At 53.5% G+C, this 24,191-nt stretch overlaps 1 protein-coding gene across 7 annotated transcripts in view; it reads right to left on the bottom strand.

Moving 5' to 3' along the window:
• Positions 1-1,131: 1,131 nt before the first annotated feature.
• KATNIP (katanin interacting protein) overlaps positions 1,132-24,191 on the bottom strand; it is a 194,908-nt gene continuing 171,848 nt past the window's right edge. For all 7 annotated transcript variants that reach the window (XM_068524188.1, XM_068524190.1, XM_068524184.1 and 4 more), the window contains 10 exons: positions 19,704-19,881; positions 14,591-14,756; positions 11,347-11,504; positions 9,771-9,835; positions 8,341-8,451; positions 6,461-6,600; positions 4,479-4,580; positions 3,751-3,911; positions 3,546-3,634; positions 1,132-2,993 (listed from right to left, as the gene is read on the bottom strand). In XM_068524188.1, coding sequence (XP_068380289.1) covers positions 2,935-2,993; positions 3,546-3,634; positions 3,751-3,911; positions 4,479-4,580; positions 6,461-6,600; positions 8,341-8,451; positions 9,771-9,835; positions 11,347-11,504; positions 14,591-14,756; positions 19,704-19,881 — 1,229 coding nt within the window. In that variant the 3' untranslated portion in view covers positions 1,132-2,934. The remainder of the gene's footprint in view (positions 2,994-3,545; positions 3,635-3,750; positions 3,912-4,478; positions 4,581-6,460; positions 6,601-8,340; positions 8,452-9,770; positions 9,836-11,346; positions 11,505-14,590; positions 14,757-19,703; positions 19,882-24,191) is intronic.

Below are 24,191 nucleotides of genomic sequence, written 5' to 3'. Positions count from 1 at the left end.
AGATTTCACATTAAAAATAATTAAAACACCTGGATTCCTGGCTTCCCTTAAAACCCCTGAAGATCTGGCCTTGAGGGCCCCTGGGTGCTGAGCTGCAGCTGCCCCCTAGAAGGGGCCCGTGCTGCCCTGTTGACCAGGTCCTTGAAGGCCAGCTTTGCTCCCCGACGTTGCTTGCCTGGCTCCTGAGCAACAGGGACCCAGGCCCAGGGCCCTGGCTGGTGGCTGGAGAGGCTTAGAAGTTGGGATGCCCGGCCGGCCTCACAGCCCACAGCTGGAATGCGGGAAGGGCTGGCCTGCGTTTAGGGTCTCCAGGGCTGGCGCAGAGACACAAGCCCTGGCAGCACCAGGGTGGCTGGCAGAGCAGGGCCCTTCTGTATTCACAGGAACTCAGAGGGGAGCAGGGGCTGGGGCAGGCCCCCTAGAGGCCCTGCCATTTTCCCTGCATTCAGGCAGGACAGAGGCCCTCTCCTCTCTCGCTGGTTCAGTGGAGGGAGGTGGGGTCTCCAGAGGGCCCTCTTACCTAGTGCCAATGCAATTGCTGGCAACCGAGCTGCAGTCTAGACCCCTGGCCCCTTCAACTGAACCTTCTTCCCACTCAAGGGCTGCTTTATCCAGATGCCAGTGCTCACCCCTAAAGGACGCAGGGGCGTGGGGAACCGCAGGAGGAGCCAGCAATCCAGCATCTGGGGGCTGGGCTTTCAGAATCCACACATGCTGAAGGGAAACCCCAGGGCCCAGGGAATTTCACCCCGTCTCAGCTCTCCCTTGGTTATCTCAGGATTTGTGTATTGTCTAATAGCTCCCCAAGCTGTGTGTCTTGGGCAAGTTACTCAGCCTCTCTGTGCCCTGGTTCCCTTGTCTGTAAAAGGAGGATCATAATCATACCTACCCTACAGGGTTGCATGCGGATGAAATGAGTTAGTGCCAAGCAGGTAATAACCACTATAAACGTACGGGCTTCTATTACCTGGCCAGGACCACGACCCCATTTGCAGGTGGGAAGAGGGAACAGCCAGCCTCCAGCGGACTCTGACTCAGTTCTTGGCGGCAGCACAGGCTCCCTCTGTCTGAGCCCAAATCCAGTGCATCAGACCATATTCTTAACAACATCTTTTATTGATTTTGCAAGAGAAAAAAATAGAGAGTTAATGCCTGTACAGCTTTTCCCCCCCCCTAAATTGCATGGTACATACAATTATTCTAAACATCAACTGAGATTCCAGGAGCAAGAGTGTGCGGTGTTCGTGCAATCTCCCGGACACGTCTGACCTGTACACGTGCCTCGGCGGGGATGGAAGGCTGGGCTCCCTTGAAAGCCACGGCACTGGTTTTGGTCACTAAAAGCTGGTCAGGTCTCCTGGGAGCCCCGAGGCCCCGGAGGCGCTTGCCACATCTGGGAGGTGAGCAGGGCAGCCGGGGGCTTGCAAGCTACAGAAATGATGGATCTTCTCCGGGAGAAACAATTCCTTATCTTCACATCAGCACCACGCTCCAAATGAGAAGCGCATTTGCATAGCTGCTCAGCTGAAGCTGCAAAGCTCATAAAGTATTTGCTGGGGCTTTTGGTTGCATAGGAACTACTTTGAGTGCAGTAACGCGGCGGGGCTGGGCCGGGCGCCAGGAAAACCACGGATTAATATTTGGAACAAGAAATTACCCACCACTGGGAAACCAATTAGGTCCCTGATCCGAGCTTGTTACACAGGTGGAAATAGATGCGTTTTGGGCTTCACACAGCTGGGGGTGCAACCTTATTTCCAACTTGCTGGGAAGCTGCTCGATGAGGGAGCAGGGGTGGGGACCCCCGGCACCAAGAACCTCACTGTCTGACGCCCAGGACACGGGGTCAAGGACAGGTGGAAAGGGAGACAGCAAGCGCGAAAAGCCTGGATCAGACCGAGGGCAGGGACAGGCGGGGAGTGAGGGCCCCGCCCCCTCCAGGCTCGTTCCAGCGGAAGGGGGCGGGGCCTCTGGGGCCCGAGGGTGGGGCCGTGGCACCGGTCCTCTGTCTCCGGGCCCTGCATCCAGAAGGCATCTGGGTGGGTCCTACTGGCCCTCTGGGGTATGACGCTGCCCACCTGTCCTATCTGGGCCGGGCAGCTCCTCAGGGACAAGGCCCCGCAGGCCAGGGTGGGGCCGGCTCTAGGCCGCTGGTGGGTTCAGCTCCCTCCGTTGCTCAGCAGGACACATGCCCTTGGCAGATCCCTTCTTGGGCTTGACCAGAGGACAGAGGCCCTGCAGGACCAGCTCCCCTCAGGGGATCCCTCCTTCTCAGCTGGGCCTGGGCGGGACCCAGGATGGGTGAAGGGGTGGTAGCAGTCCAGGCTAGACATCTAGGAGGGTCCAGGGGAAAGTCCCACCTGCTCCGCTGGCTCCGCAGCCCCCAGATGAGGCGGGGATGTGGTGGGGGTGGGAGCTGCTGGCCCGTCAGCAGGGGCCTCGGAAGGCAGGACCCCACGCCTGTCGGTGTTGGTGTCTGACGCCTGGCCTCCACTGCCCGCTCAGCCATACTCCAGGCCCTGGCACGGCTGGCCATGGTACCGTCCTGCCTGGAGTCAGGCTGAGCCCGCGGATCCCACGACAGGCCTCAGCGGACTCGGGCCCTGCTTTGCTGGATCTCACGGTAGAGCCACGGAGCCAGGGGACCCCGGGCTCCCTGCAGCTGGGCCCAGGACCGCGGGGGACAGTGGAAGGCCACACCACACCCCTTCTTCCACCTGCCCAGAACTCCTGTATTTCCCAGGGCCGTTCACCCCTTGAGTCCCTTCTCTCCAGCGGGCTCCCTCCACGCTGCAGCTCCCTTCCAGCTCTTGGGGTCCGGGGTCTGGACTGGCCCACACGGAGGCCTGAGGGCGGGGGACATGGGTGCTGAGTGGGGGCCGGGTGACGGAGCCCCACCCCGGCTGAGACGACCAGCTCCCCCTCCCTCAGCGGTCAGCACCGCCAGCGTCTCGCTGTCTCCTTCTCGCTGATGCAGGTTTTGGGGCGTAAGGCTGTCGAGGGAGAGCACAGAGGGAGCAGTGTCACCCAGCCACCATCCCCGAGGGCTGCCCCATACCCCTGGGGTGAAATCCAGACTGACTGGGGTTGCCATTCACGGCCCCTGGAGACCTGGCCTCCGCCCCCAGCAGCCTCGAGCTCGGAGCAGGCTCCGCCACGCTGTTCCCTCTGCCCGACCAACCCTGAGCATCTTTCGGGATCCAGCTCGAGCATCCCTCCTCTGGGAAGCCCTCGCCCTGCGCATCCTCTCCTGGTTTCCCGCGGCCCAGGGCAACCCTTTCAATATAGCGCTTCTGCCCTTCATGGCCCTTTTCCCTCTGTACATGCAAGGCTTGGCTTCTGGGAAGCGCACCACATTGCTCCCGGGGTTCTGCCCCCATCAGCCCCCCCCGCAGCCCCCCGGGGAAGGCTCCTGGGTGGAAGAGAGGGGTCTGAGGGCTGGCAGGGGCGAGAGACGGTGTGTGATGCTGCCAGCTCCTTCTCTGTTCCGACCAGACTCCTGAAGGGGGGTGGGAGGGGTGCTCTGGGCAGAGAAGGAAACTGACCTGGGTCAGCTGCATTCTGCTTCCTTTTCGAGTTGGTAACGATTTGGTTTTCATTCATCATCTGCACGTCCTGATCCTCCACCTGGTTACTGCGGGGAGGGAAAAGCCAGAAGGTTCCATCAGGCTCCAGGCCACGTGTCCCTGCCATCCTTCCTCGTTAGGGCCGGCAGGGGAGGTGAGGTCACGGAGCCGGCTCGGGGCGCACCTGATGGCGGTGTGCTTCTCCTGGTGACAGATGTCCGTGTCCTCGGTGAAGAGGATGGTGTGGTAGGGTACTGTGGGCTCGCACGTGGGCAGGATGCCCCTGACCAGGTGGCCCACCATGGCCAGGATCCCATTGTACACGAGCAAGTCATCCACCAGGAGCTGGACAGACAGAGGAAGGGCTGTGTGGCGTGTGGTCCATCATCCCCCTCGTCCTTCCCACGTGTGACCTCGGGCAAAGTGCATCACTGCTCAGAGCCTCGCCTACTAGGTGCACGGCCCATGTTATGATTTCAAATCTTCACGACGACCAGGAAAGGCGCCTGGATTAGCCCCACGTTGCAGATGGGGAAGCTGAGGCTCAAAGGGCTAAAATCTTTCGCCCATGTGGCAGGGCTGGGAGGCAAACTCGGGTCTCTGGTCCCCCAGGACCCTAGCTCTCCCTACCCCAGAGTCGCCTCCGGCAGGAAGAGCTCCCTACACCAGTACGATTCGAGAAGAAAAGATGAAAGAAAAGCCACTCTGTTTTTTTCGGGGTGATGATTCAAATCACTTGGAGGTTTTGAATTCACGGTTGGATGGCAAATCTCCCTGCCTCTGAGGACCAGGCACTTGTGTCTAAGGTTGCAGCCGAGAAAAGTAAATCGAACTGCAACAAATGATAATTGCCGGCAGCCTAATTACCAACAAGCATAATTATCTCCAAAAACTCAGCCAGTAAGTACTTACGCCAAACTCCTTCACTCCTCGATGGGGTGTTTTTGCGTAATTCCACAGTTTGATCATTGACACCGTGGTAGGCCGATCGAAAATCACATAAACCCGGTTCACCTGTCAGAGAGAAGAACTAATTAAAACAGGCATGTTTGGGAACAGAGGCACTGGGCTGGGCCCGGGGTGCCAGGCGTGGGCCGGGGCGCGAGGGCGGTGGGTGCCCGCGGCAGTGCCGGCCCAGGTGAGCCGCCTGGGCTGCTCGGGACCGCTGTGCGTGGGGTTCCCGCTGCCTTTCTTCTCCTTGCAGGCCATCTTGAGTCAGGTCACGTGTGGCTGCGTTTGCAACAAACCGCTGAGCTGGCTGTTGAAAGGCCTGTTTTCCGGGCCTGGCATGGCCGTCATTTAAATGCCCGCGGAGAACTGGGTGCGCCCTTCCCTTCCCTCCAGGTCAGGTCCAGAAACACAGTCTGGGGCTCCAGGGGCCAAGGGAGCGGTCCCCAGCTCCAGAGTCAAGAGGCACGACCTCCGAGCAATCAGCACAGCCTTGACCCCTGTTTGTCCTTTCTCCGAGTCATAAATGAAAAGCACAGCCGAGTGGCCCTGAAGGCACTGCTGGGTGATTTTCAGCGGAGATCTCTGAACCTCTGCTGGGGGAGGGGGAGGAAGGTGTCCCGATCCGTGGCAGATCAGCTAGTAAAGTGGGACCCAACAGCCTCCACCAGTTCCTCACCCCCAACAAAGACTCGCAAATATTAGGGGGCCCCTTGCAAGACAGAATAAAGCAGTAAGAATTCAGTGTTGGCCACAGGCTGCAGACTTCGTTTTGTCCCAGCCCTGGGTCTCAGCCCCAAGAGGACGTAGGGGGATGTGGAAAGGGTCAGCCTTCTGCTTGTACCGTGGAAATAATAAAGGTCTAGAGGAGGGTCCTCAAACTCAGTTGCCCACAGCGTTCAACTGGATACAAATGTTTGAGTCCAGCTAGAAGAGGGAGAGACGGAGAAACTGCTCTACACCCAAAGGCCTTCATGTGAAAGACGTTGGCAAATGCCTGCTGGCCAAGGTCAAGATGGCAGCAGGCTGGACTGGCCAGGGGGCCACCAGTTTGCAGCCCCAGGTCGGAGGGCTGATAGATCTATATGGTTCCCTTTTGCAGTGGTGGGGCTGAGGGGTTTGGCCTCTTCTCAAGGGAAGCTGATGGACCATTGAAGGGGTGCTGCCCCTTCCTGTGAGGGTTTTGAGAGGAAAATGTACCCCTTATCTTCCCACCCAGTGGTCACAGGGGTAGATGCCCAGCCCCTGCTGCACATCTACCCAGGCATCTGGCCCCGTGACTGAGAGGCTAGGGGGTGCTACCCAACCCGTCCCATCTCCTGGTCTCTCACCTCCCTCTCTACCGCTATCGACCAGGCCCAGGCGGGCAAAGGCCCACCCCTAGGTTCGCCATCAGGCCTTGGAGCAAAGAGACAGGCAGGACCAACTGCAGAGTCTGAGACCTGGGAGACTGAGTCAGTTGGTTGGAAGAGCTTACCAGGCAGGTCTGAGGCCAGAGAGAGGGCAAGGTTGGGGTCAAGTGCCCAGTGACATAAAAAGGGAGCAGAAACAGTGAATGTGGAGAGGCTGGGGCTGGGAAGAAGAGGACAGAGTGGACTCTTCAGAGAGAGGAAGGGGCAGAAAAGAGAACCAGAGAGGGATGTCTTGCAGGGATCGACAGATGCCCAAGCCCCCAGGACCGCTGCACTGGGCTCCTGGCCTCAGAGTCCAATGTGGCCCTTCATCTCCCTGGTGTCCCCTTATAATATGCACCCTCAGAGCAAAGGGAAAGAACTCTGGCCAGGAACAGCCAACCCGTCAGATGTGTCAGCAAAGACCCGAGCCTTCCTGGCAGTCCCTGGGCATTTTGACTTGTTCGAGGTTAACCTGGAAGAAAGATGTGTCACTGAGACCAGGGACAGAAAGCCCCCCCATCCACCCCAGGGCTGAGAGCCTCCGGAACCCACCAGGCCAGGCAGGATGGGAGCCAGCCACATGTGTCTGCCGTCATTGGTGTCGTTCACTTGGTCGATGAGCTTGTCGGGGGTCCGCACGTCCCCACACACGCCCTCCAGAGAGTTGACGCTGTCGGGGAAGGCGGCGATATCTGTGGGCGCCTCTAAGCTCTCATAACCCAAAGCAGAGTGCTCAGCACCGCGCACCGTGGGCCACTCTTGCGGCCGCCAGCCTCCATCAGGCTGATGGCGCGGCTCAGGGGACGCCAGGGCGGGCGCGCCTGGCGGGCAGAGCCGCCATCTGCTGCTCCGGGCAGCCAGAGGAGTGACAGCCAAATTAGACATGTTCTGGGGAAAATGAAAGCAAGGAGGCTGAGGGGAGTCGGGGTGAGAGTGGAGGCGTGGCCAGTTTCAAGGAAAGGGGAGGAAAGCAGGCAGAGAGCAGGCTGAAAAAGATGGGTTTCATGGAAGTGCTGGAGGCGGGAAGAAAAACTGTTGCTGTCTCTTTGGCGAGTGGAGGGCAGACTCTGAGAAGGTTTTCCTTTGCGAGGGGATGGACGGGGTCATGGCTGGATTCTGCCTTGGCGTGTGACCACCCTACCGAGACTGGAAGGATGTGGGGGGCGGAGCCTGACTCAGCTCTTGCTACTCAACGGATGGGTGTTAATGTGGACGGAGAGGACATGGTCCCAGCTCTGGCTCTGCCATCCTGACCTGTGAGATCTTGGGCAAGTCATGGGCTATCTCTGGGCTTGTTTCCTCATCTGTAAAATGGGAATAAACGTCTCTATGTCCCAGAATGGATGAAGACTTATACATCTAAGGAATCACTAATAACGATCAAAACCACCAAGAATCACTTATCCCAGGTGAGGAGCATGGTGCCATGCCACCAGGGCAAAGCAGAAAAGGATCCAATCAGAACCCAGGGACCCCAAAGAGATGCAAGGGAGGCTTTCGGGGGTTTGACCTGCTCTGGTAGTTCCCTAACTGGTGCGTCAGGGATCACAGATCAAGAGCCCAGAGGGGTCGTGCAGGTTATATCAAAGGGAAGCAGGACAGCTCAGTGGTCAAGAGCATGGTCTTTGGAGCCAGACTCCCAGCTCACTGGCTGTGTGACCTTGGGTAAGTTACTCAACCTCTCTGTGCCTCACTTCACAAGATTGTTGTGAGGGCAAATGAGGTACATGGGACAAGCCCTGGCACCGAGTGAGCCCTTGGTGAATATTAGCACTATGTTTCTGGGGCCTGGGAGGTAACAGTGGAGGTAGAGGACTGGGATCAAGCAGGTGGATGCGCTTGGGGAGAAAGGGCAGCAGACACTCAGGTCCAGCCATCGTCACTATGCAGGACTGTGGCCTCGCACTGCCAACTTCCCAAGAGAAGCTGAAGATTGGGTTGTCATCTGAAACCTGCTGATTTTTAAAACATATTAGCGACTAACTCAAAACATGTAAAAACCCATTGGGCTAACAGTTTGCTAATTCTGGTGTCGGCATTCTGTGAGCAAAGGGCTCCATGGTCAATAAATTCAGGACACACTGGGTTGAACACAATAGAACAGGTTTCTCCCTACAGGCCTTGTCAGAGCCTTTACAACTCCAAAGTGTCTGTGGTTCTCCAAGAGGGGGCTGCACTTGGTAGCCTCTCCCAAATTCCTGGACCACAGGACTCTTTGTTTTATGGATGTCTTGGCAGGTGTGCCTGGGAGCTCCTCTCTGCTTTGCAAGGGTCACATCTGACCGTAAGCAGAGCCCAGTGGCATTTTTAATTTCCAGGTCTGGTTCCTAAAGGGACATTTCTCTCTACATTTGAGGATTCTGCTTCTTCCCCCGACCCTCCCATGCTCCCTGCAGTCTGGGTGGAGCCCCCCTTCTGCCTAGAAAGGATACTGTTTTCCGACAGAGGGATTTTTTCTCCCCGTTCGTCATACAGCTCCAGGCTGGTAAGACCGATGTAATAGGGGTCACCCCAGCTGGTCAGCAGCTGAAACTGGAAAATGACTGGAGCATGTTATTAAGGAAAAACAGGCTTAATTTTCTGGAGAACAGAGGGAAACAATTACAAAGATAAAAGGGATATATATATATATATATATATATATATATATATATATATATATGTTTATAGAGATGAATGAGAGAAAAAAATGATTTCTTTTTCCTTTGAGACTGAAGTCAATCAAAATGTATGTGGCATGAAATTTTCTTTAATTTAAACTGTGTATGAGTGTGTGTATGTGTGTTTTAAGAATTCAAAAGCTTTCTCCAGGCCCCAGGAGGTAGGAGGACAGGCGGGGAGGGTGCGCTCCAGGGAGCTGGCAGGATGGGGACGCATCTGTCACAAACTCAGTATTTAGAGCTGAACAGTGACCAGGACTCAAACTACCTCCTGCCTCAGTTTCCCTGGTTGTAAAATGACACGAACAGAGTGCCTGTTCCCTGCTCCACCCGTTTCAAGTGTGCAGGGCGTGAACGGGGAGGGGGGATGCGGGAGCATCACAGCATTGGGGGGATGGGCCCTGGCAGGGTGACACCCCCCCCCACTCCCGCATTGCTGACTGCGCCTCACACAGACAACCGGGCATCCAGCCCTTCCTCAGCTCTGTTCCCCACTGGCTCCCAGCATCCCCAGGAGCAGGCAGGCCGGGAAGCCTGAGAAGTGGTAGGGTGGTCCCCAGGCGATAAAGCCGGAGGGAGAAAAGGCTAGTGAGAGAGCCAGGCTATCTGTGTTCACTAACCTGGTCCTACCCCTTCCTGGCTAGGTGGCCTGGCAAGTTAGTTAACCTCTCTGTGCCTCAGTTTTCTCAGCTGTGAAATGGGGATGCAGTACCCACCTCACGGGGCTAACACAGGAGGTTCATACAGGCGACCTACTGCAAACAGTGCTGGGCGGCAGAAAGGGTCCAGCACATTTGAGCTATGATTCCTTCTCTTCTCTCTTCACCTCCTCCCTGCCTGGTTGAAGGAGAGCCCCCAGCCCAGTCCCGGGGTCAGTTCCAGCTTCTCTGGCCCCTCCCAGGTGCAGTCCTCGATGCTGCCTCCTGAACCTCAGCCCACCAGGGGGGCGGGGCCTGGAACTCCTCGGTCCCAGCAGCACCCAGTGTTCCCAAGGACCCGGGAGCTCTCCCATCCTCCCCTTAGTTTCCCTGCATGGGCTCCAGCTGCCTTGGCTGTGGTCTGGCTGAAACCCCAGGGCAGCAGCTGAGGCCCAGACCCCACCTCAGGGCCCGTGAGGGGGCCACAAGGGCCTCGCCCTCTCCCTGGGCTCTGGGCATAGAGCCAGTGCCTGGGATGCGAGGCGGGTGGAGGAGGAAGGATACAGCCACAGGGCATCAGGGGCGCCTCATAGTCCATGCTCGCCCGCTCCAGGCTCTTTGTGTCCAGTCTGAAAAAACAACAGAACAGCACCAGGAAGCAGAGGATTGCAGTGGCCCGAGTCGCTGGTCAGTGATCCCCCGGGGAGGCAGTGGGGGAAGGACAGACAAGCTTCCGGAGTTTCCCATCTACTGGGGGAGGCTCGTCACCTCGGGTTTGACTCACGTTCCTCAAAACAACCCTGGGAGGTGGGTGCTCTCACACCCCTGGGTTGTGGGTGAGGAAAGTGGAGCACAGGGAAGTGAAGTCACTTGCTCAAGGTCACACAGCTGGGCGGTGGCAGAAGTGGGATGTGACCTGAGGTTGTCTGGTTCCAGGGTCCACACTCTTATTAATCACCCCACCCGACTTTAGCCCCTTCATGAACAAGGTAAGTCCACACTGTTCTGAGAGCTGAGTGAGACCCACGATGGGCCGATGGGGTGGAGTGCTGGGAGGGGGCAGGCTACCCCAGGCGGTAATCAGGGAAGTGATGTCTGAGCTAAGGAGGAGGCAGCCATGGGAAGAGTCAGAGCTGAGCCTTCCAAGCCAAAGAGCACCCAGAACAAAGGCCCTGAGGTGGGACGGGGCTAGACAGTTGATGTTTGTCCCAGAAAGCAGCCAGATGGGCTGAAGTGTGGGGTGGGATGGGAGGCGGGCAGGGAGAGGAGGCAGGGAGGTGGGGAGAGCCCTGAAGTCTTTGCTTCATGATCTTGAGCAAGCGGCTTCACTTGCCTGGGCCTCAGTTCCCACATCTGTGAAATGGGCTTAACAATCCCTGCTTCAAAGGGTGGTTGGAAGGATTCCCTGAAGGATGACTACAAAGCATCTGGCTCACAGCAGGCACACGGGAGGGAGCCTCTCTCCTCCTCCAGACTCCTCCCCGCGGGGCTTCTCTCCCTGGTCCACGGCCAGTGCCCTCCAGCCCTGGCCTGGTTTTATTCAGTTTCAAGGGCAGTGTTATAATTAAGTGACTATTCCCAGTATCTGGCCCAAGGAGTGATCCCAGCTACAGTGGAGGGAAGCTCATTTTGTTTTGAGAGCTTGGCCTCTGGTACTTGGACATCAGGGGGTTTAAATGAATAAACTTAACGTGGCATTTACAAATTGTTATGAACTTAATGGCAGCTGAGACGGGCCAAGCAATCCCAGTGAATCCATGAAATGTTAGGCTCTATTTTTCTCTTTGAATCTTTCTAAATCAGGAATACAGAAACAAGAGGAGGAAGGCCCTTCCCCGAATTGGCCAGCAGGCATTTCTGGAATCTAGGCAGGCTTGAGCCTCTCTTCCCAGCAGGAAGCACAACGAAGCATTTAAAACCTCAAGCGCTCCAGACTGTGAGAAACCCAAACATCCCCAGACAAGGTGGGTACATCCCCCAGGCTTCCAGAGAGGCTTGGCTAAGCTTTAGAAAACAGCCAAGTTGAAAAGCAATGTGTTTGATCATCATTTCAAAACCCTTTAGGTACACGTTTCAGAGCACGACGCAAAGCCAGCGCCCTTGGGCCGGGAGGGACCATTCATGGAGCCGCTCCCCTCACCTCTGGGCTGGCGGGGGCAGCGGGCAGGGCTGCAGGTAGTCCACAAAGAGGATTTCTTGAGCAAAATCAAAGTGGCAGTTGCCCGGCCCCTTCCGGATGAGGAAGCCCTCAGGAGGGGAGACGCACAGGCCATCCAGGGAGACGTGGACGACTTTGGCCTAGCAAACAAAAGAAATAACAAGCCTGAAAAGCAGGAGCCAGCGTGAGGAGGGCGGTGAGCGCTGGCGTGGCTGGTGCTGCCGGCAGCTGGCATGTATGACTGGGGGCCTTCACAGAGCCCCCAGGCCTTTCTCCCAGACCAGACCACTTGGCCGGGGTCCCCTTTCCAGTGCCATCCCTACTCTGTGCTGGGCACTGGACGGATAGCAGGGGAGCAGGCAGGTGAGGCCCCAGCCACGGTGGACACATGCAGACCTTCCCCAGTCTACTCAGCTGCAGTGGCCTGAGCAGGTATGACATGGTGGTCAAGGGCATGGACTCAGCTGCTCTGAGATCCACCATGAGTAGTTGTGCAAGTTACTTGACCTCCCTGCCTCAATTTCCTCATCTGTTAAATGGGCTCAACGAGGAGCTGACTTATATTAAGTCTCCAGAACAGAACAGTGCCTTGCACAAAATACACACTGGACCAGTGTTAGCCTAGACTGATCCTTCTCCAAACCCTGGTTCATACCTCACCTCCTCTCCTAGCACCTTCCCCTGCGACAGAAATGGGCCCCTTCCTGATATTCTTTCTCACAGCCCTTGGCTTGTCCTTTTAAGGGCATGTACTCCCTAGCTGCGTCCTCCGTGGTTTCGGGGTCTCCCCTGATGGCAGAGACCCCAGCTGGATTATCTCTACATCCGCCTCTGGGCCTGGCATACAGTAGGAGCTTGCTGAATTGATTGGATCTGGGCCACCATGGCCCCCTTGCCAGCCGGATGGCCAGGATCTGCCAGTAAATATCAAAGCCTAATGGCAGGATCTGAGGTGGCTCAACTCTGTCCCCCGGGGAAGGAGGCTGGTAGGTGAGCAGAGAGGGGGCTAAGCCAGTACCCTCTCTGACTCCACATTTTGGAATCAGGGCTCCTTGGCGCCTCACTCCACCTTCATGGTTGGCAGCCCAGCCAGCTGCTGACCAAACTGGTGGTGTTTCACCCCGGGAGACACAGAGGGCTTCTCCGTGAGGAAAGGAAGGGGCCCTGTCCTGGGTCTCATGGATAACAACGTACCCTGGGGCTCTTCACCCTTCAGCATTTAGGGAGCCCCCGTAACTCAGTCAGTCAGTCACAGGGTGCATAAACCTAAAAGGTGTAGAGGGGCTGGAAATGGCGACCCCAAAGCTGTCACTACACCTCCACTCTGCTTTCCTCAAGCCTAATTCCTGCCTGGGCCCCAAGGCTGGACCTGTGACTCAGGCCTGGCTAAACAGAGAACTGTCACCCACTGGCCATGTGGTTGGTTCGGGGTGATGGAACTCGACCAGAACAATCAGCGTGGCTCTTGGGGGTTTTGCTGGCTTGCTCTGCTAGACTTGGAGCATGCAGGATGCAAGCCCAGAGCTGCCAGGGTTGGCCCGGAGGAGAAAGCCACCTGAAGTGAAGCTGGCAACAGAGCAAAGCAGAGGTCCAGGAAGTCCCTGTCCCTCTTCTAGGGCCACCACCGCCTCCTGGGAGCATCTCTGACTTCCCCAGACCCCGGTTCATTGCCTCAGAAGGGGCTTTTATTATCACCTCCATCTTATAGCTAAGGAAACTAGAGTTCAGAGAGGCTAAGTAATTTGCCCAAGGACACACTGGAGGGGTGTGACGCCCACCTCCTGGAGTGCCAGGCCTGGCTCTAACCTCATGCCAGGGGCTCAGAGCCAGGGTACCCAGTGGTGCCTTGTGGGGTAGGCATCTGATGCACTTCCCTGGGGAGCGAGGGGCCAGAGTTCCCATTACTCTGTGCCCTGGGATCGCCCTCTCAGATGGCGCTCAGCCCCCCTCCCGTGGTGGCCATTCATCACTGGCACCAAGGCTGGCGGGGGCCCGACCTGGGAAGCAGGGGCTCTGGGCCCAACGTTTCCAGGCGGTAAATCCAGGTCGTGGAAGCTCAACTGGAAAGAGGGATTCGCTCAAGGGAAGGGAAAGGCCCAGAGGCACGAGTTGAGGCAAAAGAATGTTTCTTTAACCCCAATATAGCTGACATTTCACTCGCGCTCGACCCAAGAGCACGCTTACAAAGACACCAGGGCGGCCTGGGGAGGGTTTGTAAACTGCACGCTCAGAGGAGCCGCCGGGGGGCTGGGGGCTGCTCACTCCGCTGTGATAAACCACCACAGTCTTAAGTCCCTGGGCGTATTGAGGACCCAGACCTGGGCTCACAGCACCCTCACAGGCCGGGTCCTGGCTTTGTCAACTTCCGTGGGCCAGAGGCAGGTATCCTCCTCCTCCTCCTCCTCCTTTTACAGACGAGGAAACTGAGGTCCAGGGAAGGTGGGCCACTTGCCAAAGGTCACACAGCTGGTAAGGGTCAGAGGGGGGATTCAGACGCAGAGCCTTGTGCATTTAGGGCCCTAACTGCATTGCTATATTTTAGGTGACCTTGTCATCATCACTTCCATGTAGTGGGAGGGGACAAATGTCTCATGGTTCATGGTCACACGGGTCAGAAAAGCCCATGAAAGGGGGCACTTCTGATGCTCTTTTCCACATGCCAACAGAGGCTCCTGCTTTTTCACACCCAGAAGGAGAAGAACATAGAGTGGAAATTAAGAGTGTAGGCTCCAAGCTCAGCAGACGTAGACTGGGCCTCTAGCTGTGTGACCTGAGACGAGTGACTGGACCTCTCTGAACCTCAGTTTTCAATACCTTGAAAGATGGGGGTAATAACACCTGCCTCCCAGAGGCTGGGATGCGGGTCCAATGAGATGACAAAGGCGTGAGAAGCCCTCAGCCCGGGCCTGGCCCCCAAAGCGCTCAGTGAACAGCAGGGCTGCAACCGACCACTGTGAGTTGGGGCTGGGCCTGCTGAGGACCCCTGAACCCCCAGAAGAGACAAGGCACTGCAGTTCTCCGAGTCTGCCCTGGGCTCTTTAGCCTGCATTTGCTGTTTGCAGAAGAAGGAAAAGGAGCAGCTCTCTCTCCCTGGCTGTAACCTCCCGCAGCTTCATCTGGAAAGTTCTGAAGGATTTATGCTCCTCTCTGGCAGCCACGCCAGCCGTTCATCAAGGTGCTGTTTCCCTGACAGCGGACTGAGCGCGGCTGCTGTTGCCCGGCTTACCCCTCGATAGGTGTCCTCGGGAGATTTATTGTAGTTCCAGAAGCGCAGGCCTGCGATGCTTTCGGCTCTGTCGAAGTGGATCGTGACCACGTGGTCCAGCCCCGGCGAGAAGGGGATCAGCCACATATGCTCATCCTCCATCGTGATGTTGGCTCCATCGATTAACCTGCACTCAGTGGGGAAGGAGCGGAGAGATGGGGGCAGCCCGGTCTGCTGGGAGAACTCACAGTGTAGGGTCTACACCCACTCCTCTCCCCATGGCAGCCCCTGCCTGGCACGAGCCTGGCTGGATCTGGCTCATTAAGGGGAGGTGAGACTAATTAAAGCAACAGTGAGGAGCCATCTCTCATCTGTGAAGTTAGACAGAATAGGAAAACAAGGGGAAAAATAACAGTCTGTGCTGTTAAAGGTACAGTGAAGCAATCATCAAGGTTTTTAAAATGGGGATGGGGGTGTGTGCTATTTTTTAGGACCCTTTAACCCAGAGATCCCATTTCTAGAATTTATTCCCCCTAAGAAAAATTTATTCAACATGTCAAAAAGCTATCTGCACCAAGATACTACTTACACTAGCAACAAAGAAGCAAACCCTAAAAGGTCTCAAAATAGGGAAAAGTTCAGTAAATCTGTACGGTAGTTAAAATGACGATCACAAGGATGACGCAGTGACGGGAAAAGGCAGGCTATGGGATGGCAGGGGCACTGATTTTAATGCTGTAAAATGAGGACAAGGGCCAGGAGAGATTATGCAAAAGTGAAAGATATATTTCTGTCAGAGGGGATGGGGGGGTGACTATTTCTATTTTCCCAAATTTCTATAAAGTGATGTATTGACTCCATGGTACATTTTGAAAGAATTCTATTCCTTCTTTCTTGTGCTGGGGGAGAAAGACACTAAAGCACCAGGGTGAACTTGGCAGCTCCTGGCGTGGGACAAGTACAAGAAGGGGCAGGTGCCTCTTGGGGGAGATGGTCTGGCCTGTAGTCACCCAGCCTGGGTATCCCAGGGCAGCCCGCCACCGCTGGGAGGGAGCCCCCCGCACCCTCATGTTCTAAAAGAGCTTGTCACCACACTGCAGTCCCATCCTGGCCAGTTTCTGGTTCTCCTGCTTGAGACATCCTGCCTCATCCTTCCCAACTCTGCCCAGCACACCTCAGCCCAGACCCCAGCCCTGATCTCACTACCACTGAGAGGCCTGGCCCTGGAGATAGGGGCCCAACTCTCAGCCTCTTGGGCGACCCCCTCCCCTCACCCTCCCATTTTCCTGGTGGCTTTGAAGCTGCTGCCCTGGGAGGGACACAGGCTGCTGCCACACTTCCTAGATTTTTTTTTTTTTTTTAAACATTCTATTGATTTATTTTGGTGGCGCAGCATGTGGGATCTTAGTTTCCAGACCAGGGATCGAATCCATGCCCCCTGCATTGGGAGCACGGATTCTTAACCACTGGACTGCCAGGGAAGGCCCCACGTTTCCTAGATTTTAAAATAAACTTTATGTTTTTCCTCTTACATTTTGAAGTTTTGGACTTGGAATAAATCTTACAATCGAAGTGTTCATCCAAGGAGGTAATGTTTCTTTTTTTCTCTAAAAGGCTGTTATTAAATTGATGGATGGTGTGTCTTACAATTGCTGGCATCTTAAAACTGAGGAAATTCAGCAATTTAACCCTGGGGTGTTTGTGGAATTAAGCTGACTGAGGTCTAACGCTAGAGAACCTTCTATTTCCTCCCCAAAGCAATTACCTCTCTGTCCTAGATATGGTGCCACCTCCAAAGCAAAACTACTGCCCAATTCTGAGAGTGGAGAGAACCGATGAAGCGTTTATAGCTGACAGTGAAGAGAGGTCCCTATAGACACCCTCAAGAATATCTAAATGATACTTCCTAGCTCTGTCCACAAAAAAAGCCTAGAAACAAGGATTGACCCAGAAGCAATGAGCATCCCTAGAGGCTAGATTATGGTCTCTAAATACCATTTCCCACTAGAAGGAACCTGGGCTTCTTGGAGAAATAGCTGATTCCATGCCTGGGACAATACACATAAAAGAGGAACCTGGACTACCTTGTCACATCAGAAAGCAAGGCAGCTATCAGAGACTACTATTTTACAAAAGGATTTGGGAGGTCCCAATGTCCAAAGAGGGATCAATTTGAGCATCAATAGGATAAAAACCGTAATAGATTGAAACCCTTCAAACACAGTAGGTTTAAATCCATGAGTTTATGGTAGTCAAAAGCAAACAAATGTTTTAAAGGATGCTAGAGAAACAATTTGCTCTTTTGAAAACTGAAAAATAAAGGGAAAGAATCAAACATTTAGGTTGTCTTTCCTGTTTGAATTGTACCTCAAAGTAACCAAATAGGGCTTCCCTGGTGGTGCAGTGGTTGAGGGTCTGCCTGCCAGTGCAGGGGACACGGGTTCGAGCCCTGGTCTGGGAAGATCCCACATGCCGCGGAGCAACTGGGCCCGTGAGCCACAACTACTGAGCCTGCGCGTCTGGAGCCTGTGCTCTGCAACAAGAGAGGCCGCGATAGTGAGAGGCTCACGCACCACGATGAAGAGTGGCCCCCGCTCGCCGCAACTGGAGAAAGCCCTCGCACAGAAACGAAGACCCAACACAGCCAAAAATAAATAAATAAATAAATTAAAAAAAAAAAAAAAAAAGTAACCAAATAATTGAGGGAAATTTTCCCTTTACTGACAAAAAAAAAAAGTGATAGGATCAGTGTATCACTGTTTCACAACCCCTAATAGAGTAATAGATCTAACCACTACGTATTGGCTGCCAACATCACAGAAAGCCTGACAACCAGATATTCCATGAGTCCTGAAGGGAATACACAGTGACATCCACGCCCTGATGGTTATGTCTTGCCCTAATGGTCAAACCTCAATCTGATCAGGCCTCTAGATCTGGTGAACAATTTACAAGAAATACAGGGGCCTGAAGAACAGGCTAAACGATACCATAGCGATGCAGCCAGTAAAATCCAGACTCAACAGGGCAAAAACCCTGGTTTCTTCAACAGATAATTTATAAGGAAAAAAAGAAGAAAGATGGAAGGGAACCTAGAGATTATGAGAGGCTTAAGGGACATATCAACCTACAAAGGAACTTACTTACAAAATAGAAATAGACTCACAGTCATAGAAAACAAACTTATGGTTACCAAAGTGGAAAGAGGTGGGGGAGGGATAAATTAGGAGTTTGGGATTAAAATATACACATTACTATATATAAAATAGACAACCAACAAGGACCCACTGTGTAGCACAGGGAACTCTACTCAATATTTTGTAATAACCTGTAATGGAAAAGAATCTAAAAAAGGAATATGAATATATAGATATATATATCTGAATCACTTTGCTGCTTACCCTAAACTAACGAAACATTGTAAATCAACTATATTTCAATAAAAATTTAAAAATAAATAAATAAATAAAATTTTTAAATTAAAAAAAAAATTATTTTTTGGCCGCGCCACTTGGTTTGCGGGATCTTAGTTCCCCGACTAGGGATCGAACCTGGGCCCTCTGCAGTGGAACTGTAGAGTCCTAACCACTGGACTGCCAGGGAATTCCCCCCAAATTTTTTTAAAACGAGGCATAACAACCAATCACAATGTATGGACCTTACCTGGATGTCAATTCAAGAAACAAACTGTTATAAAAGGGGGAAAAAGGTGGTCAGGAAAATAGAAACATGCAGGATATCTAGTAATTTGAGAAATGACTGTTAGTTATTTAGGTGGAATAATGGTACTCAGATTATGTTTAAGTCCTTATTGTTTAGAGCTACATACTGAAATATGTAGAGATGAAATACTATCAGACTTGGGATTTGCTGCAACACAATCTGGGTAGAGGGTGGGTGTGGATGAACAAGCAGGGCCAGCCATGAGCTGATCACCTTTCCAATCGGCAGCAGGGACCACAGTGTGCAGGAGTGTGACTCGCCAAGATGGCCCGTGAGCAGGCAATGAATGACAGCAGGCTGTGAGGGCCGCGGCTAAGGGGCACCTTAGAGGAAAGCAGGTAGGAGCCCACCATGGACCCCACACACGCTCTGGGCCAGGGACGGGTCGCAGCTGTGATGTGGCAATCCCCCTCCCGCCCTCCAGACATGGGAATTATTGTCCCCATTCTACTGATAAGGAAACTGAGGCATAACTTAGTGGTTAAATGTATGGGTGTTGGTCTCCCATGGACCCGTGTTCAAATCATGACTCTGCCGCTCAACTAGTGTGGGTGACAATTTTAACCTCTCTGTACCTCAGTTTCTTCATCTGTAGAGTGGGGGCCTCTTTGGGCTGTTTGAGGTTTAAATGAATGAATATCTGCAACCTGCTTAGCATGGTCCAGTGTCTGGCATTTAATAAATGCTCAAAAAATGGCAGTTATAATTTCCGTTATTATTATTATTATCACGACTATTACTATTGGAGAGGTTAAGAAACTAGCTGGTAAGGGGCAGAGACAGGATTTGAACTCTCATCCCTCTGACTCCCCTAGACTCTTCTTGTTTGCACCTCCAGGCAGGGCCTAAGCCTGACAGCTGTCCTGATTCAGGGGGGCCAAGTGCCAGTCTGCAGGTTCTGGGGCCCCGTGGATCAATGCTATATTCAGGCTTGTGTTCTCTTATTGACTTGACCCAACCTGGGCTTATGAGTCTGACAAATGCAGAGGAAAGTGCAGCTGTAGCCACCTGTGGAGACTTCCTCAGCCATCACCTCTGACCTCAGGGAGGGGAAAGCTTTCAGCCCCCGAGAGGTGGGGTCCCTCACGCCTAAACACCGAGCTAAAGGCTTACCAAGCAGCCACCATGTGCGAGGCCCATGCTAAGCACCGTGAAGAAAACACAAAGCACACCTGGGTCTGGAAGCAGGAGAGCCTGGCTTCCAATCCTGCCTACCTCTTGCAGTTGTGTGGCCCTTTCCTGGGCCTCAGTTTCCCTTGAGTATAAAATGGGCAGACCCCAGACCTCATGGGATGGCTGGGAGAAGGTGGAATAGGAGATGCCGGCTGACGGTTGAGTCTGAAACCTACGATACAGATCAGGTCCCCGAACCCCTGCTGTCATGAGCCTTGCACTTCTTACAGACACTCACTTGTCCAGGGTCCGGGAGTTGTTGGTGTGCTCAGGAAGGTCATTTAAGTCTCTGGGGGAGGCAGAGATCTGGTGCAGGTTGATGGGCAGTGCCTGGCCGTCCTTGCCCACCACTTCCAGGCCTGTGAGCCCCAGGTAATGCAGGTCTCCCCAGGAGGCGGTGAAATTCAGCTGGAGGCCTGCAGCAGGAAGAAAAGTGTCCCGTGAACATCAGAGGTTCCAGAGGAGGTACCCAAGATGGAGAGAGGAAGAGGAGTGATCTTCAGCCTCTGCATTCTACCACCTGGAAAGCCCAGACTTCAGTGAAAGGGCCTTCAGAGTGGGCTCTGCACCTTTCCTCTCCGTGGCCCTTGGGCCTGGGTCACTGTTGATGCTCAGGAAATGTCTGCAGGATGAGTGCGCCGGTGTGGTTTAAACTTGCACACAGCCCTGGGTCTTTTCTCCACTTATCAATCACGTTGCCCACCCCATGCTTAACACCTTAGCGTGGCTTCCCATGCTGCTTGGCCAGCAGGCTTCGTCATCTGCCTTCTGCCTACTTCTCTAACCTCATCTTGCACCCAAAATCCCTTGCTCCACTCAGACTGTCTTTCAGTCCCTCATATTCACATTCCCCTCTCCCACCACAGGGCCTTTGCACATGCTGTTCTCTCCCTCCTGAACTCACATGGCCTAGGCTAACTTGTGCTCATCCTTCAGATTCCAGCTACTTCCTCAGGGAAGCCCTCCCAACTTCTTTGACCACATCAAGCCTCCACTCACAGCCTGCCATGTCACTGTGAACTTCCCCTTGCATGCTCTGGTCACCACTGTGATCTTGTGATCGTTTGGTAAATACCCATCTGCCCTGAGGGCAGAAATCCCATCTGTTTTGCTAGCTCGCTGTGCCCCCAGAGCTTGGCACAGTACCTGCCACACAGTAGGAGCTCAGTACAGATGGAATGATTAAACAAGTAACTAAATAGAGGGGGCTGCAGCAGTGAGCCACAGCGTCGGAAATGGACATTTTATGCAAATTGGCTGCTATCATGAGGATTCAAGGTAAAGGATTCAAGGTAAAGGAAGTGACCCATGGTGACACTCCCATGCTCTTGCCCTTGTTCCACCCCTTCTCCATCAGGGAGCATTTAGGAGTGAACTTCTGGGCAAAACTGCCCAGGTGAGTCATTCATTTGCCCAGAAAGTGCAAAGCCGATGAATCTCTATCTAATATCTGGCTGGAGTTTCTCTTTCCTGAATGGTCTCCCGTTACAGCAGGACCAGGACCACGCCCCATGAACTCTTCTACCCTTGGAGAACTGGGGGCCTACTTTAGCACTCTTTTGGGTGGTTGTGTTCCAAAGAGTCACACTTGTTGCAACTTTCACAGAATGCCAGCACCGTAGCACTGGAGGAAGGAAGCCTGGATTCACGCAGCTCCACCCATTTCAGCTCAGGGAGGTTGCAGACGTCCTTGCGGCTGGAAGGGAGGCCAAGCCACGTGACCTCCCTGGAGCGTGGCTTCCTCTCCTACGCCCCTGTCGTTTCCAACATACATTTTGTAACTTGGTCTCAGATCCCTCCCCTCTGCGCTCCATGGTGCCAAGGTAACTCTGAGCATCTTGGGGGCACATGAAACAGATGTGTGACCAGCATGGTCCTGGGCACATCATAGCTTCTCACAGCACCAGAAGCCTGCAACATGGCCACAAATTCCTCCCACCGAGTCCTTGTCTCTTTGCAACGTGATTTTTGCCGCTTCTCCCATCCAGAAGTGGAGTCTATTTCTTCACTTCCTGATCTGGGCCATGTGATTTGCTTTGGCCAATGGGACAGAAGCAAAAGTGAAGCACGCAGAGGCTGTAAAGCGCATGTATACAGGGGTTTGGCCTCTCTTTCCACACCTGGAGTCTTGCCATGTGAAGGAGCCAGGCTAGCCTCCCAATTGCAGGCCATGGGGGTGAAGACATCCTAGGTCATTCAGCTGCCAGCCCATCTGCCAGCTGACTAGACACATGAGCAGGGCCAGCAGAGGCCAGCCCGGCTCAGATGCAAAGGAATGCCCAGCCAAGCCACTGAATTATGATAAATCACAATTAATGGTGGTTATATTAAGCTGCTAAATTTGGGGTTGGTTTGTTTCACAGCAGAAGCTAACTGATGCATTCCTTCTCATGATGAGTCTGTGTTCAATTGTCATCTCCTCAGAGAGGCCCTGCCAGCCACCTGAACTCAAATAGCACCCTCTCCCATCACTCTCAAAACCCTTCCTCTGCTTTATTTTTTGTCACAAGATGTTCTACATTGATTTGCTTATTTGTTTTCATCAGTCTTTCCCACTAAGATGGAAGCTCCCTGAGGGCAGGGGCTCTGTTAGCTGTGTTTCACTGTTGTTATCTCCAGAGCCTAGAATATTGCCTGAAAACAGATGGTCCATTAAGGCTTTTTTAAAAAAAATAAATGATTGATTGAAGAGTATGTGTTTAGTAGATACGTGTAGGTAAATGAATCAAAATACAATCATTTGAGTTTCACCAAAATCACAGTCAATGGTAAACATATTGCTACTATGGTACCAAGCCCTGTTCTTGGCACTGGAGATTCAGGGGTAAATACACAGCAAAATCTCTCTAGGAGCTTCCACTGCAGTGAAGACAGACAATGAACACACACTAAAAAAATAATCTGATAGTTCCATAGAGTGATGAATACCATGAAAAAAATGAAAGAGATAAGACAGGGACTAACTAAGCAGGAATAGGGCTGGCCACGGAGGGCCTTTCTGAGGAGGTGACATTTGAGCTGAGAGCTGGGTGATAAGAAGGAGGCCGCCATTCTGTAGCATTTCTGGAAGAACATTCTAGGCTGAGAGGGCAGGAAGGGCAAAGGCCCTGGGATGGGAACATATTTGATCTGTGGTTGGAACCAAGTGACTGAGGTAGAAGGTGGAGGAAAATGAGGTCAGAAGGTTAGGTGGAGGCCAGATCATGTCACGAAGTCTGGATTTTCTTCTCTGCAGTGGGCAGCTAGGGAGGCTTAGATGTGGAAGCCGAGAAGTGACATGATCGGACCCGTGTCTTGGAAAGCGCACTGGGGTTGGACTCCATAGGGAGGCCAGGGAGGAGGCAATTGGGATACCTGTGGCCGGGACAAAGGCGGTAGTGGTGAAAACGGGGGCAAAGTGGACAGGTTCAGGACCTGTTTTGGAGACAGCCTTGCCAGGGTTCTCAATGGCCTGTATGGAATTAACGAAGAGAGAAAATGTTTCTGACCCAAGGGACAGAGTAGCTGTGGGTACCATTCCTGAGATGGAGAAGGCCTGGAGGTGGAGGAGGGAGTGGATTTAGATCAGGGGGATCCCTGTGAGGGAGAAATGCCACCTCCCCCTCGAAACAAGAGGCAGCACCCCAGACGCTCCCAAGCCTGCCACCCCTTCGTCTGCCTGGCAAGATGCACTATGATGCCATCTAATCGAGGCTGCTCTGAAAGTGATGGATGACTCTCCTTTTTGAGCTGATATCCGTGTTCCATATTCATTTGTATCAATTAGTATTTATATAAATGGAAATTAATTTTGTTATTTCTCTCCCATGTTTCAACTCTCTCAGCTCCTTTCCTATTCATCACCGCTGATATTGGCAAAACTTCCAAAATTAGTGTCATCTGCAAATTAGCAAGTCATATATCCCCGTTCAAAACATTAACAGGATTGGCCGTATTTACCAACCCCAACGCATCCCCCCTGGGTCACTTTATCAAAGCTCTCTTCATTTGCACAGGCTGGGAAAGTAGGGTTAGGATTTGTGATACAATGAGGAGAAAGCCAAAGGTTCAGAGAAGAGAGATTCGGAAATCACAGGCCTCAAAACGGGCAGAGGGTCCTTGATCAGGAGGTTCTTCTGCCTTCCTGCTGAGTAGAGACGCAGAGAAATTACACTTCCCTTGCAGCAAAAAGGTCTGGGAGCGCTACTCCAGGGCAAAACTCCCAAAGGCACTGAAATAACACTTCTGAGAAAGGTCAGAAGCCGGTTCAGTGGGACAGACATTTACAGACAGCATCTTTGGGGAAATCATCAGATGCAGCATCTTTGGGGAAATCATCAGAGGAAGAGGACACTGGCTGCTTCTGGCCTGCCTGCCTGCCTGCCTGCCTGCCTGCCTGCCTGCCTGCCTGCCTTCCTTCCTTCCTTCCTTCCTTCCTTCCTTCCTTCCTTCCTTCCTTCCTTCCTTCCTTCCTCCCTCCCTCCCTCCCTCCCTTCCTCTGGTTATGGCACTCTAACCTCCTCTGAAGCACTGTATGGGAGGCTGACTCCTCACCCTTGGCTCCAAAGATGGGCTTCTGACCCAGGCTGGGCCAATCCATGTTTTCCATCACACCCCCTTCCCTCCCCGCCAAGGTGAGCCACGGTGATTATTAGTTAAGGATGGGCACGTGACCTGAGCCAGGTGAGGAGACAATTCTGGGACAACTGTTGGACTTATTGGGAAACAGAAGTTCTTTTACCTGGGA

Source organism: Eschrichtius robustus, chromosome 16 (genome assembly GCF_028021215.1).
Source record: "Eschrichtius robustus isolate mEscRob2 chromosome 16, mEscRob2.pri, whole genome shotgun sequence".
In the NCBI taxonomy this organism is placed as follows: domain Eukaryota; kingdom Metazoa; phylum Chordata; class Mammalia; order Artiodactyla; family Eschrichtiidae; genus Eschrichtius; species Eschrichtius robustus.
This window is presented reverse-complemented; position numbering and strand designations above follow the sequence as displayed.